The sequence below is a fragment of the Gadus chalcogrammus genome, chromosome 16, assembly GCF_026213295.1.
Source record: "Gadus chalcogrammus isolate NIFS_2021 chromosome 16, NIFS_Gcha_1.0, whole genome shotgun sequence".
NCBI classification, from domain to species: domain Eukaryota; kingdom Metazoa; phylum Chordata; class Actinopteri; order Gadiformes; family Gadidae; genus Gadus; species Gadus chalcogrammus.
The window spans coordinates 21,425,874-21,440,927 of NC_079427.1; the positions used below are offsets into that span (position 1 = coordinate 21,425,874).

General features: G+C 45.0%; 2 protein-coding genes across 2 annotated transcripts in view; both read left to right on the forward strand.

Annotated features, from left to right (window-relative positions):
* Positions 1-2,696, forward strand: part of pou2af2 (POU class 2 homeobox associating factor 2) — an 8,503-nt gene extending 5,807 nt beyond the window's left edge. Inside the window, exons 4-5 of the mRNA XM_056612265.1 lie at positions 1,435-1,742; positions 2,220-2,696. Of these exons, the coding sequence (XP_056468240.1) occupies positions 1,435-1,742; positions 2,220-2,696 (785 nt within the window). The remainder of the gene's footprint in view (positions 1-1,434; positions 1,743-2,219) is intronic.
* A 2,310-nt stretch (positions 2,697-5,006) lies between these two features.
* Positions 5,007-9,715, forward strand: linc.pou2af1 (lnc RNA pou2af1). The gene is made up of 5 exons (XM_056612441.1): positions 5,007-5,201; positions 7,126-7,223; positions 7,736-7,793; positions 8,293-8,519; positions 8,728-9,715. Exons 1-5 carry the CDS (start codon positions 5,123-5,125, stop codon positions 9,106-9,108), a joined length of 843 nt encoding a protein of 280 aa, XP_056468416.1. The 5' UTR covers positions 5,007-5,122; the 3' UTR covers positions 9,109-9,715.
* Positions 9,716-15,054: the final 5,339 nt, after the last annotated feature.

Sequence of the window (15,054 nt, forward strand, 5' to 3'; positions counted from 1 at the left end):
TGCTTGTTCTGATGCCTGCTCCCACTCTCCTCCCCGCACTCCCTTGTTCCCTCCAACCCACCCAATCGGTCCCCACCCTCTGAACCTTAACGTGATGAAATCAAAGTGTTGAACAATAAAAAAAAAAGAGGAAAACGAAGCTAAGCATGAAAACAAAAAATAAAAGAGGGAAAAAGGGCACACACACACACACGAACACACACCACTCTTAACCCTTTCCCCTTGCCTCCCAGGAATCTCATGTCCATTGCGTGCATAAAATAAATATCTTAGAAGTAGAAGTATCAAATGAATGCTGATTTCCTCCATCATATGATGATGTCCGCAGAAGTTGCATATTCATAAAATATATGCATACCTTTCGAATAAGGGCTAGTTCCTCCATCATATGATGATATCCACAGAAGTAGCTAGAACATAGAGTGCAAAATAACCAAATGGTATACATAATAAACCATGTACATGTGCATTATGAGGTCTGGACAAAGTATATGGAAAACATAGATCAAATATAAACAATAGCTGACAAAGACACTTTGACCATAAGGATTTATAACATTCCATTTATTTTCTCTCATAACTTTGACCAGCAATCTATATTAGATTTTTTGGCACAATGTAAACGTGCTGTAGAGAGCTCCAGCCAAGCAATCAATCAATATCACATTTATATAGCTACAGTTATATTCAAAATGTATACACTATACAACACACTATACCCCAGTTGAGGAGATTGGTTGTTCTCAATCAAACCAATGCAAGAGCATGGAAAGAACCCAGGCGGACTCATTGACTGTAGTTGATGTACGAGGAGCACATCATGTATTGATACAAGAGGAGAGGTCTGTGTTTACCGAAGTAGGTCCACAAGTGTATTCAGCCTTCAGGTCTATCGAAGCTAAAAGGGTGAATCTGAATGGAGCTCCCAGGAATCTGACCTAAACCACACTGAGCCGCACCATGAGTCTCCTCTAGTCTAGCAGTAGAACTCTAGTAGAAACCACACTGAGCCGCACCATGAGTCTCCTCTAGTCTAGCAGTAGAACTCTAGTAGAAACCACACTGAGCCGCACCATGAGTCTCCTCTCGCAGTAGAACTCTAGTAGAAACCACACTGAGCCGCACCATGAGTCTCCTCTCGCAGTAGAACTCTAGTAGAAACCACACTGAGCCGCACCATGAGTCTCCTCTCGCAGTAGAACTCAGAAACCACACGTAGCCGCACCATGAGTCTCCTCTTGCAGTAGAACTCTAGCAGATGTCCATCGTACTCTCATATGCACATCAAACAGGGACACTATATCCTTGTAACAGCTTTGGATGGATCTCTTGTAATGTAATTTAGTAATGTGTTCCGTCCTTTGCAAGATGTGAATAATAAGACTTTCAATGCAATACTTCAATGTAAAAACTAAAAAGGCTTTTTTCCCCCAGGCTCCCACATGATTCCCGGGTACTACGGCATGCGGCGGCCCTACATCTCCGACTCCGACTACTGCCCCTCGTCCGCCAAGCAGTTCTCGACGGAGCTGTATGGGCCGGCGCTGGGCTCCAAGGCGCTGGAGCCCTCCTCGGTCGGCGGCTACTCCTCCTTCATCGACTGCTACTGCCCCGAGACCTTCGGGGACTACCGCAGCGCCACCGCCGCCTTCTCCACCTCGGCGGGCACCTCCATCTTCCCCCCCACCGCGCTGACCTCCCTGCTGCCGCCCTTCGGGGGCGACGGATCCCACCTCTTTCTGGTACGAGCCCGAGCTGGAGCCTTGTGGGGCTTGCATGGAGGGAGGGAGGGTGGGTGGGCTGGCTGCTCGATGGTTTGGATCTGTGGGGATCTGAGGCCCGTTCAGAGCGGAGATCAGACATGTCTTCATTATTCTGCATCACTGTGCAATCCCTAACTTTCCCCCTTCCTCCTTTCCACCTTCTTTCTTCTTACCCATCTCTCTCTCTCTCTCTCTCTCTCTCTCTCTCTCTCTCTCCTCTCTCTCTCTCTCTCTCTCTCTCTCTCTCTCCCTCTCCCTCTCTCTCTCTCTCTCCCTCTCTCTCTCTCTCTCTCTCTCTCTCTCTCTCTCTCTCTCTCTCTCTCTCTCACTCCACTCACTCACTCACTCACTCACTCACTCACTCACTCACTCACTCACTCACTCACTCACTCTCTCTCTCTCTCTCTCTCTCCCTCTCTCTCTCTCTCTCTCTCTCTCTCCCTTCCATCCTTGCAGAGGGAGTCCTGGGACCAGTCGGTTCCGGAGCCCCTGTCCCAGGTGGGGGATGGCCTGTGTCCCGACGGCCTGGGCAGTGTGGTGGGCGTGGCATCCGCCTCCATCACCAGCCCGGAGCCCGAGGGCAGCCCGTCCCACCAGCAGCAGTACCGCTCCCCCAGCCACAGCTCCTCCACCATGGGCCCGTCCTCCTCCTCCACGGGCCCCTCGGGCCAGCCCTACGCCCTGCACACGCTGGAGGACGTCCACTACCACCCCCTTTCCAGCAGCTCCTACCCGCCTTCCTCGCCCTCCTTCTGCTCCCCATACATGTCCGGCACCGTGGGGGACCTGGCCCCTAAGATGGCCCCCCTGGCGCCGGAGGAAGCTGAGAGCCAAAGGGGCCTCTCCTCCCACAGCGATGCTCATCACCCCTCCTGGGCGAAAGAGGATGCTGGGAGCTCCTGGTCGTCCTATGAGATCAGGAGGTCCTACTAAGCAACTGACGGGGGGGGGGGGGGGGGGGTGGTAATTTAATGTGGCGCTGTTGCATTGTGGCACTTAAGAGGAGTGTGTTTGCCTCCTAGGACTTCATGCTGTCACCGTTTTCATTTGAAGTTTCACTGTAAGTACGTAGATGACGTGAATAAATGTGCTGTAGAAGAGTAGGTGCCCGTTCTCCTTCAGAGTTTATGGAAGATGCTCCAATAGCAGATAAAGTCTCCCGAACAATAGGGAGTCTGCAGTAGGGAGTCTGCAGACTGCAGACTCCAGGGAGTCTGCAGTCTGCAGTGGGCCCTGGGGGAGACTGCGCTCTTGGAGGGGGTGTCCGTGTCTCATGAATGTCTTTAATGTTAAATGAACTAACAAACAAACACATTTACTGGAACAGTCACGTAACAGAGGTTCCAACCACCTTTTCATGTTTAGACTTCACTATTTAGTCATTTAGGTGAAGGAATTATGACTAGATAGGGAAATAATAAAATAGGGGTGCATAAAAAGGGGGGGGGGGGTATTAAACTACCAACATTGAAGCTATAAATATTAACACAGATGTAAACTTTGACAAGATTAGAAGTGAAGACTGAGATTTATTTTCGGATAAATATTTTTTTATTTCAAAAAACAATTTAGAACTGAATCCGTTTTGTGCTCAAATAGGTCTCAGATATTCTTCTCATATTTATTAAAAATACATTGACTGCGAACATTTCGACTGATTAATTTGTTATTTATTTTTAAATAAGAAATAAAACTTTGTGGGATTATCTGCAAACCCCTACATTAAAAATCATGTGAAGATGTATTTTTAACTGCTTGACCAATATAGGCCTACTCCAAAAAAAATACTAAACAACTTCCAATAAAATGAAATAGAACATGAAATAATTGTACACAATAAGTATATTCATTCAACTTGTTAGGTAGCCTACGTTAACAAGCTGAATGGATCTTGAATAGCCTGCATAATCACGTCGAAAGCAGATCTTTTTCAAGGGAAAAGGCCTCTGCTGTGGCCATTAGGGGGCGCTCTGAGCCAGCGTCCGAGCAAGGAAGAGCTTCAAAGGGAATGTATCAATGGGACAATGGAACTCGGGAGAACAACGCTTGATATGTCAACTGTGTGTATAAAACATTAGATAACATCTTGGTAAGTTGCAGACGTCTGGCCGTTGTAAGAGACAGCTAAGAGTTCATTAATGTTTTTTGTTTTTTTTCGTGAAATGAAAGATAAATCACTCAAAGGACTTGTGCTTTTTATGTGTCCAAAGTTCATTATAATTAATGTATTACAGATCAACGTTCTTTGAGAAAATACATTATTATTCATCTCAAACTAATTGAACAAATCATAATCCCAAGCGATGCATTTTTTATTGTAGCAAAACTGTAGCCAAATTATAATAGACCTTTTATATCTTATCAAAGGCCTTTCAAGGCCTTTTATATCTTAGTAAAGGCTTTTTTTAGGCCTAAGAAGAAATGACAGTATGTCCATACCGGACACGGGTAGAGAGAACAGTCCCTACAGGCTACTGGACGTCCTTCTCAGTGGTAAGATAACGAAATAAATATTGAGTGTAAGTGTAATTAACGCAAAACGAGTGAAAAACGTTCATTTAACGAACATAATTAAATATCTATATTAGGCTACTAAACGTATTTCTAAATGTTTGCGAAGAAATTCTTGGATGTTAAATATTCTAGGAAACCATTAATTATTATTAGGCTAGTTATCTGATCCAAGTAGATACAATTTGACTGATGTGAAGTGTATCTAACATAAAGTATAACAAAGAGCAGCCTGGAGAGGCCCCAGCCCGCGTGTGTCTGAGTGTGAAGCACTTGTCGTGTGAGCCTGAAGCCTGCGATGCCCAAGATGGCTGCTGCCCCTTGCCACGCCCACCAATTTACAACTTAATCAATTGTTATTAAATTTTGTGTTAAAACATTTATTGCAAAACATTGTTGGAGTGTTGAATGGTCTTAATAAACGTAAGATTGTAGTCCCAAAGGCATGAGTGGGATCTCAATGGGCATTGGACAGGGGGTGTGGATGGTCGGAATTACAAAAAGGGCCATTAAATGTATAAAACATCACTTTATTTTCTTTTAAATATAAAATACTATTATAATCTATTAAAGTGGGACTTATTTAGTGTGTATAAATGATGAATTGCAGTGAAAAATCGATATTTTTGAGTTGCCTCTGAATATTCAAATTGAAAGTAACGCGCAATCAAATCATTGTCAAATCATTGAGTTCTAGGGGTTTTAAATAGTAGGCATGGAGGGAGAAAATCACAAACTAATATATCCCCAGGTATATAACACTATTGTTGCATGCTCTCACGCTGTTTTGACACTTTTGTGGTGCGATCTTTTTCAATTTTTGCAAGATATTGGTTCTTGGCCATTTAATGAAGCAGAAAAGGGACGTTGGAGAATCTCATAGGAGTTGTTCCAGGAGCCTTTTCCTCCACCCAGCCAGCATGTCGGGTAAGTCTGCCTTGGCGTTTTCCTCTGGAAACGGGCTTGTTGCATTTTCTCCTGAAACAAACAAGGCGAAGAGAAAACATTTTTTAATCACATAGTTTAAACCATCCCACAGACTTAAAGCATCACAATGTGAAGAGGTCTCCCCTACCTCCCAGTGACCCCGCTCCACTGGGCCACAAACAAGGTCCCTAGCGTTACAATATTGGGGTAAACGAGGATTTATTTCTCGGGCCACCTGTTACTTTAAGGCGTAATTATTTTGCTGAAAGTTAAGCATACTGTCTGATCCAGGGGAGTTCGGCTCCAACGCTGCGTCGCGCTTCATTCCTGACTGACATTTTACCCTTTGGCAAACCTTTGCATCTTTGTATCTTTGTACTTTATAACTCTAAAGTGATGCTGTTACTTGATATCTAGCAACACCCATTATTATTATTATATGATACAAGAGGGACGTTACGATACGTTTGGTGGTAAGTGGACGTTACAAAGTGTAAATGAGCTCAGCTATTTCCTATTGACAATTTAAAAGAGACATTATGCCGAATGAATATTGATCCCATTAGTATCGCGACAGGACAACACGTACCAATGATTTCAGAACCATGCAAACGCATCTCCAGACTTGCAGCCCATAGGTCAACATCGGGGCTTCACATTAACTTTACATTACGCGGACGTAAAGACGTAGTCTATTACGTATACATTTGGTTTATCTGCCCATTGGTAAGTGAAATAGTAGAAATGACTGACATGCAGTCATCGCAGCGCGCAGAAGCCCTAAAATTCCATGCTAATTATGTGAGGTGGGGCTTTGGCCAAAGTCTTTTTCATTAACCTATACACTACTTTCTTTGAGATGTTTCCTCCACGGTAGTTTGGAGATCGAAGAATATCTTGTGGTTCCTAAAATGTCTCTGAACGGGACATATCCAGTCTTTATTATGTCAGAGAAACGATGAACCAAGCATCGACTATTCGTCCCCAATCACATCCAACTTTTAAGAGCACACTAAACAGCTTTTACGTCCTTTACTATAAAAAAAAATGAATTATCAGTACGCCGTTCTTTTGAATTGATCCGTCAAACCCAGCTTCACGCCGATCCTGCTCTTTTGGTCCTTTTTTTGCGGGTTATTGTGTCTTTTGGTCTGTCTCGGTTTTACGCGAAATTCGCGTATTTTTTCTGCGTTATCTCAATCGCACCAGACCTGATTTAACACACGATCTCTGCTGGAATAAAACGCAAATCCTGTATCTTAAATATGCACTTACTTGGTCCCATTTTCACCGTTTTTCTTTGTCCTTTAGTGTAGCCACGTTGGGCTGGGCGTCAGTCCATTCCTGAAACCAAAGGGACTTTGTCCTGTAAGCAGAATGCCGTAAAAGGAGCCTGCTGTGAGGCGTGGGGGCGCACGCAGGACATGCAGCCTGGAAAAGTTGTAGAATGCATAGAAACGGACTGAAATAAAAGTGCAAGGATACATTTTGGGTCCAATAGGCATATGTGGGCGATAAAGGGGCAAATTTATAAAAACAAAGCCCTCAACAAGAACACATCCTATGTGGTTTGGATTTTTTATTGATCCCGCCAAGTCAAACAAACAAAAATACATTTGAATGTCATTATTGGTTCAGAAAGCCTTTCTACAACTTGGACACACTGCAAATTGTATGTGCTTGTGCAAATAAACGACTTTACAAATGTTTGGACATTGGGCCGGGTCTCTGCTTATATATATCAATCGATATATCTATAGATATATATATATTCTATATGTCAAATAAAAAAAAGAAGGAAAAGCAAGGAAAAAGAGGGAGTGAGGGGAACAGGCTCTGATACTTGGATTGTGTTTTGGAGGGGAACCATTGTCTGTTGTCTGCTGCGGAGTGTGTTGGTGACCTCTTTGTTATTGACATGCAGATAAGCCACGGGTATACCAGGGAGTCCGCGTCAAGACCACGGTGAAGGAGCTGCTGCAGAGACACAGAGCCCGGACAGCGGACGATAAGGATCTAGCGGTAAGCAGCACCCAAGAAACACGGGTTGGAAACGAGCACTATGTCCACCGCAATAACAGAGTTCCATGATCATCAAATCATCCCCATGTATAGCCATGTACAGGAGTAGTGAAAACAGAATGACACACAAACAAACACGAGCGCGCGCGCACACACACACACACACACACACACACACACACACACACACACACACACACACACACACACACACACACACACACACACTCACACACGCACACACACACACACACACACACACACACACACACACACACACACACACACACACACACACACACACACACACACACAATCAAAAATGCAATGAACGAGCAGATCGTTCATGCAGACAGTAAGCACTTTACGCACGTAGACGCGCGCCCATGTGTGTCCTACGCATCATGTCAGGCGCGTTCACAAACTAATTCTTGGTGACGGCGACATTCCGACGCTAATCTGTACCATCTCCCTCTGTTCTTCTGTATACTTCTTCTTATTGCAATAAGCAGGTATCCCAGGGCTGCATGGACATCCCCAGCCTCTGCGTCGGCCTGTCCTCCCTTCAGAGTAAGTAGACACACGGTGCAGCCCATCGCACCAAGTCAGCCGTCGCATCCATTTGCACCAGGCGGCTGTGTATTGAGAGTCTCGGACTGAAAAGCTTACCAAGTGCAAATCCGGTTGTTTTGCAGACGATAGGAAGACGGGTGTGGGCGTTGTAGCCGTGACATCAAGTTACCAGGGTAGTCCAAAACAAAGTGCATATATCTGCAGATGATATGAAGTCTGCCCTCATCCATCATCCCACAATGAAATCACTTATTCGAAAGAGAATTTCGGCCCTACAATAAGTCTGAGCTGTATTGCCAAGAATGTGAATGAATTCTAGTTAACAATTGATAGGCACGTTCCCAAGTGCTGCGTAATAGGTCCTTTTTTATAAACATGCACCCAAATGCGTTGGCTGATGGCAGAGTGACATCACTTGTATGCTCTTAACATATTTAAATATATTCTTTTGTTTGTGATTACACGCTCATCTTGTTTTGCATTTGCCTTACGGCAGACCACTACGTCGATACCTCGGTTCTGCAGGCGGACGCCGAGTACAGCGTCCAGCTGACGGGGAGCGACGGGTACTACCAGCAGCACCAGTACGTGGACGGCGTGGTTTTGCCCACCGCCGATCGATACGGCGCGGATATCGGCGGCCATCTCCCCCTTCTGACCCCCTCCACCTTCCCTCTGCCCGGCGCCCAGCTCTCTCCGGAGGCAGACTATTATAACGGAATGGTAAGCAAGCGTCACACGTGGAATGTTAAGGCTCTTGTTCCACTTTATTGCGCATTTCATACAGTTATAGCCTAAATATAAGTAGAGAATAAAATGACATTTTGAAGTTGTTCATTTGAATTGGTGAGTTACGTGCAAAATGAAAGAAAGAAAAGTTCCCATTTTCTCCCGTAACTTAAATGCACTTCATCCTCTGTCCGTCTCCCAGGCTTCGTCCTCGTCTCCAGACTCAGTCCAGATCTCCAGCCCAGTGGAGCACAACAGTTACTCGCCGCAGCATTCCTCTTACTCGTCCTCCTCTTCCTCCTCTTACGACTCGCCGACCCGAGTGGAGCCCGGGTACCAGGGGTTCCCCGCCCTGGACCACTCTAACTACCAGCACTGCAGCTTTGCAGACTGCTACTGCCAGATGCAGGCGCACTGCTGGCCGGCCCCGCAGGAGAGCCTTTGGGCGGCCGCGGAGTCCGCGTCCTACTACGGCCCCGCTGGCCCCGCCACCGGCACCACAGACTACCCCTACCCCGCAGAACAACACTGTCTGAAGAGGGGCTGGCCCATGAGTTCAGACATGTGCTACAATATACTCTGATGATGTGGATCTTGATGATGTCTGTAAATACAATGCACTGCACGTGTTGTGGAAGAGCAGAAGACTGTGTCTGCATATTACCTGGTGTTCGACAGCTTTTTTCTACCAAAGTGTGGACTGACACAGTGATGTGGGAACGTAAACGCCGTTTTTATTTTTGTATTACTGGAAAATAAAACATATTTTTTATACAGATCCAAAGTTGTGTTAATATTTAAAATCTGCAAACCAGCATTTATTTGAACATAAAATATTTCAGAAGGCAAGCAATATTTTTTTCAAAAGTCAATAGTCTAGCTTACTATTAGGTAGTTCATATATTTCCATCCCTTTTCAAGAAGAAAATATATTTTTGGCTTTGTCTACTAACTAATGAGATGCAATGGTTTATTTGATCATAAACTCTCAGCCCCTCTTTTATAGTGGGAACAGTTGGCTGATATCCCATCTGCCAAACCGTCCGGTTCTTAAATCAACACAGATTACCACCGCCAGCTGCCTGGACCTCGTCTTATACTTTCTACAGTTGGACTCGACGGGGTCTATCAATTATTTCCCTCTAGATCAATCAAAAAAAATAAAAAACGAATTGTGGTTGATTTGTGATTTTAATTTTTACAACCTGAAAAAAGTTATAATAAAAAATAGGTCTGGGCCCTGCCCTGCTTCAAGAAGCAGCTAAGAATATCATTATATACTCTATTATATAGGCCTGGGCCCTGCCCTGCTTCAAGTAGCAGCTAAGAATATCATTATATACTCATATACTCAGCATATTAATGGCTATATATATTTAAATATTATATATAGGCTATTTACCGGTAATATGATATAGGCCTAATACAACAAACTTATCTATGAAAGTCGATGAGAACTGTAAACGTTATCGGGTTTTTTATCCAGAAAAACCGCAGCTCCCCTGTTTACTTGACTGGTTTTGCAAACCAGTCTTTGCCTCAGCGGGTCGAAGCTCAGTGCGACGTCTCTGTACATGTGTCTAGGCACATGTACGCTTGACCTTTATAGAAAGAGCCGTTTCTAGGTTCAGCGTGCAGCATTTAAGCATCTAGCGGTAAGGTTGCATATTGCAACCAAGTGATTACCCTCACTCCTCGATTAAAAAAAGAGTAGGCCTACCTGTACCGGAATATGTTATGCGATTAATCAGCCTAACCAATCACGTTCGGGTATCTTTGTCATAGTCACCACGGAGACTGTACATGTTTTTATCCCATTTACGTTTCACAACGTAGTGTTATTATATTATTGCATGCATAGTGGACACAACATTCATAAACCTGTATTTATCACTATCTGTCAGATGCATTGATCCTTCATCTCGATAGACCTCGATAGAAGCCAATGTTTCCCTGTTACTGCGGTGCGTGAATATAGGTTACTCTTGCATTAGGGTTTGCAGTATTATAAATGTTTCCATTTGGATACCATCTTTCACAGAGAGTGATACTACTTTTAGTTATCAATAGGGAAGCATCCTAAAAAACTAAAATCTCCAAAACATGGAGATATTAAAGCGGACATATTATTACTAATGGCTTATTCCTGGCCCTTCCACTTGTTCCACGTGTTAACCATGAGAAAATAAACATCTGATATCTGGAAGTCCCCTGTCTTTCTAGAGTTTTGTTCCAAACAGGTTTAATAGAACAGGCTTTTTGAAAAGCGATTTTAAATTAGTATAATCCCATGCCTCTCAGGGTTAGACCACTCCCACCCCAAACACAGAGATTTTCTGCTGAAAGATGCTCAGTCTGGCCACCCGTGGACTGCGGGGTCTGAAGGAAAGTGGAGTTTTTCAGACACTTTGACGCATTCGCATCTATGTTGAAGCCTCAACAACAGTGGCTCCCCAAAAATTAAAATCACAAATCAACCACAATTCGTTTTTTATTTTTTTTTATTGTTCTGATTGCTCCCCATATCTGAAACAACTCATTGGTTTTAGGACTCCCCACACTGATTGCAACACCACTCAAAGGTCAACGCTCCACGACCTCCCCTCATTACCTCATTATGGTTTGAAAGGTCTTAAACTCAATAGTCTCTTCCCTCCACCCATGTAAGGCTTAATCCAATATGCGATCGAAATGTATATTGGCAAATGATCATAGAAGGGATCATAAAAATGATGCGCAAATAATCTGTAAACCTTCCTGAAGTACGTTGGATTATAGAAAGCAGCCCACCGGGTCATATCTTTGGGTTGTGACTGTTTCTTTTTGATATCCTCCACTTGATGTTGGGTGAACGGTGAAATGATAGGCAGGAGGCGGAGACTGTTCTGTGCGCTCTGTTTGTAGAGTTACATCAGATCTGTAGAACCTTTGTCTCTACGGTGCGTTAGAGATGTTTCTGGTGAGCAGAATGTCCTCCCACCAGCCCGTTAATCAGCACCGGTAACAAGGGAATTCCAAAACCAGTGTGCCGCCTCTTTCCCATCGAGCTGACCCTGCATCTCCGTTCTCCACCTGCCTGCTGCTCGCCAAAACCCATAAATATGGAAAAGAATAAAAAGGCAAAGAAAAAAATAACGTAAAAGGTCACAGAGTCCACAAAACCAGGGGTCAAACCAGGTCCAACAGTTCAAATCATAAATCACATAAATGATCGGTTAACTCTTGACATCATGGCGTCAATCATCAGGTCCATCATCAGCTGTAACCTTATCAGATCATTGTCTAAACCAACAAGACTATTAGAGAGCTGTGGCTGGAGTCACCTCGGAGCCCCCCTGTGATGTGCCAGGTTTGGGTCACCTTGGTCCTTGACCTGAGGTTTATCTAAGCTTGTTATGCCTTTCGGACACCGTTACCTGAATTCTGACTTAGCATTTCTGGTTGACCTGGAATTCCAGCTTCTGGAAAACGGGGCCCTGATGTGTCGAGGGGAATGTGTGTGTTTCTAACTGAAACAATAACCGTTGCCAGAGTATAGAGGAAGAGTAAACCCAGCCCAACCTGTCCTCAGCGCTCTGATCTCAACTGTAACACCACCACTGCACTGGGAGAAAAAACCTTTTCCTTCAGGGTCACTAAGTTTGGCATTCTTGAATTCTGTTTTGGCAAGATGATCAACAAGGTTGCGCACATAGAAAGAGGGAGAGAGTGTATACAAGTGTATGTGTGAGCGTGTACAAGTGTGTGTCTGTGTGTTTGTGTGAGTGTGTGTGCGAGTGTGTGTGTGGGTAGGGCGGGTGGGGAATTGGGGGCGGTGTCCCATGTTATTGCCTTAATAGTTCTACCCCCCCCCCCCCCCCCCGTAGGCTGCTGACTGATATACTAATAACAGACATATTGTCTGCACATCTGGCCATAAAGAATTCACTTCATAGGAAATGCTCTGCTCAACCTCTTCCAAATCCACCAGACGAGATACAATCCTCACATAACACATCCTATGCATTATTACCAAACCTAATCTCTTAGACCATTGAAGGGGTTTTCCCCCACAAAGAAGGTGCAGTCTTAGTGACGGGTGATGTGTTGTTGCAGGCCTGCTGCCATGGCTCTGCTGGTGTTGCTGGGACATGTGCAGTGCAGCGCTCCATGTGCATGCCCTTATGTCAACGGGTTGCTGGTTGGAAAGCCCCACGACCTGGAACCACCACACTGCCCTGAGGCAGTGACAGCACCATACTGCCCTGAACCCCCACCCTGGACCCCCATCCTGAACCCCCACGCTGAACCCCCACCCTGAACCCGGCCCTGAACCCCCACCCTGGACCCCCACCCTCCCCTGAACCAATCCCAGCGCTTCAATACACCTGGTTGGTGTTACTGAACCACCAGGGCAGGGACACGTGTGTGTGTGTGTGTGTGTGTGTGTGTGTGTGTGTGTGTGTGTGTGTGTGTGTGTGTGTGTGTGTGTGTGTGTGTGTGTGTGTGTGTGTGTGTGTGTGTGTGTGTGTGTGTGTGTGTGTGTGTGTGTGTGTGTGTGTGTATGTTGGCATGTTTGGGAGATCATTGGCTGTAGGAATAAATCCTGGACAGTTGCAATGGCACAAGCGGGGGCCACCAGGGGCGTAGGCTTATCTTCCACGCCGGGTGGAGGGCAGCATCCAAACCCTCTCAGAGGGGCTCCTTTCAACACGAGTAGAAACCCGGCCATCGATGGCTTCTCTCCCCATTCTCCAACACGTGGCTTCACAGTGCAGCCCACCACAACACACTCAATCTTTTAACCACATTAGATTTGATTTCCACACCTCTTGCAAAATTAGATGAAAGGCCACCAATTCGTGGCAGATTACTGTCACATCCAATCTTTGGTCATCTTCATTTCTTATTTGGGGGGGAATTCAAGGCCATGTTGAGGTAGCCTGGCATCGCCAGACGAATTGCAAGCAGCAATTAGTCTGGGACCTTTCTGACAAATGTTCAATTGACAAGGTTAACCCTAACACCCAGGGGGAAGGGGAGCACCTCCTGGTGCAGTGTGATAGACCAAGGGGAGCACCCCCTTGGTCTATCACACTGCACCAGTTGGATAGACCAAGGGGATGCTCCCCTTGGTCTATCACACTGCACCAGTTGGATAGACCAAGGGGAGCACCCCCCTGGTCTATCACACTGCACCAGTTGGATAGACCAAGGGGAGCACCCCCCTGGTCTATCACACTGCACCAGTTGGATAGACCAACAAACAATCAGAGCAACGTGACCCAGCGCTGAGCAACCAACAAAAAACATCACATTTAAATGAAGTCGTTCTTTATTTGTAAAAAACCATCAAGTTAGTTTAATACTGTCTCGATAGTGGAATCAAAAAACATTCTACATCAGCGACAACCATCTTTGTTGCCTTTCTGGCCTGGTCTATTTCAACATAATTTTTTGTCTGGGAGGGGAGCCAGATCTTATCTGCAGGACAAATGAAACATGAGCTTACGAGATTCATCTCGTTCCCAGGGTAATGCGGAGGAGATCTTGAGTTTATAACATTGATATCAATCTATAATCTACAGGCGTCCTGTGTTAGTCTATTAGCTCGGAGGGGAGATGTTATTGTGTGCACAAAGATCTCCTTATAGGGGGACGCATTGCCATGCATAGGTTTCAATGGAATATGCAGTACATGTTCTTCTACCATGCCTGGGCTATATCAGTGGGCGGGCGGTTCTGATTTGAACAAAACCCTTATTGCTCCATTCATGGGTTTCCCTGTGCTGAAACCACCACACCCAAACCTGATATCAGGACTAGCTATGCAGGTCAAAATAAAACATACCGATAGCAAATACGCATATTTGTTCAGTGGACATAAATGTATTGAAGGAACAACTTAAGGTCCATTTAGCTGTCAGGATTCTGTTTAGTGATGTGAGGCTACGCCTAGCTTCCGCTAGTAGCCAGTAACTCACAACTCTGCATTCATGATGGGATATCACAAACAGCAACAAGTCTCGGCATGAATTTACATTTGAACACTTCTTGAACCATTTTGTGAAGCTATAGTCCAACCAAGGATTCCAAGTATGTATCATGCAGATGTATTGCAAGAACAAGCCCAAACCAACACAACGTTTGACTGTACCTGATACACCATTCCTTTCTGTAATAGTCCCCTCCAGCTATGTTCAATGTCGGTGGAGTTGATTGATCGTTGTGTGCGACTCTCGGCCACAGGCAGTACATATTACACTGTACAATTTCTTCCGGAGCACAAACTTTGAGAGGGATGCGTGTTGAAGCCATTTGATACAGTCGGCCTCAGCTATTTCAACCCCCTTTACCTTGACAGTGTAGCCTGATAACCCAGTGAAATGACCAAATGGTCAAATTTACAGGTCCCAGAGCAACCATCATATAATAATGTCCATGATGTACTTTTAAGTGGCACCCAAGCTACGTGGGAATCTCAAGCTGTTTTATATCCCTACATAATCCATACGACAAACACACAAGAACACTGTGCTCAAGAGAATTT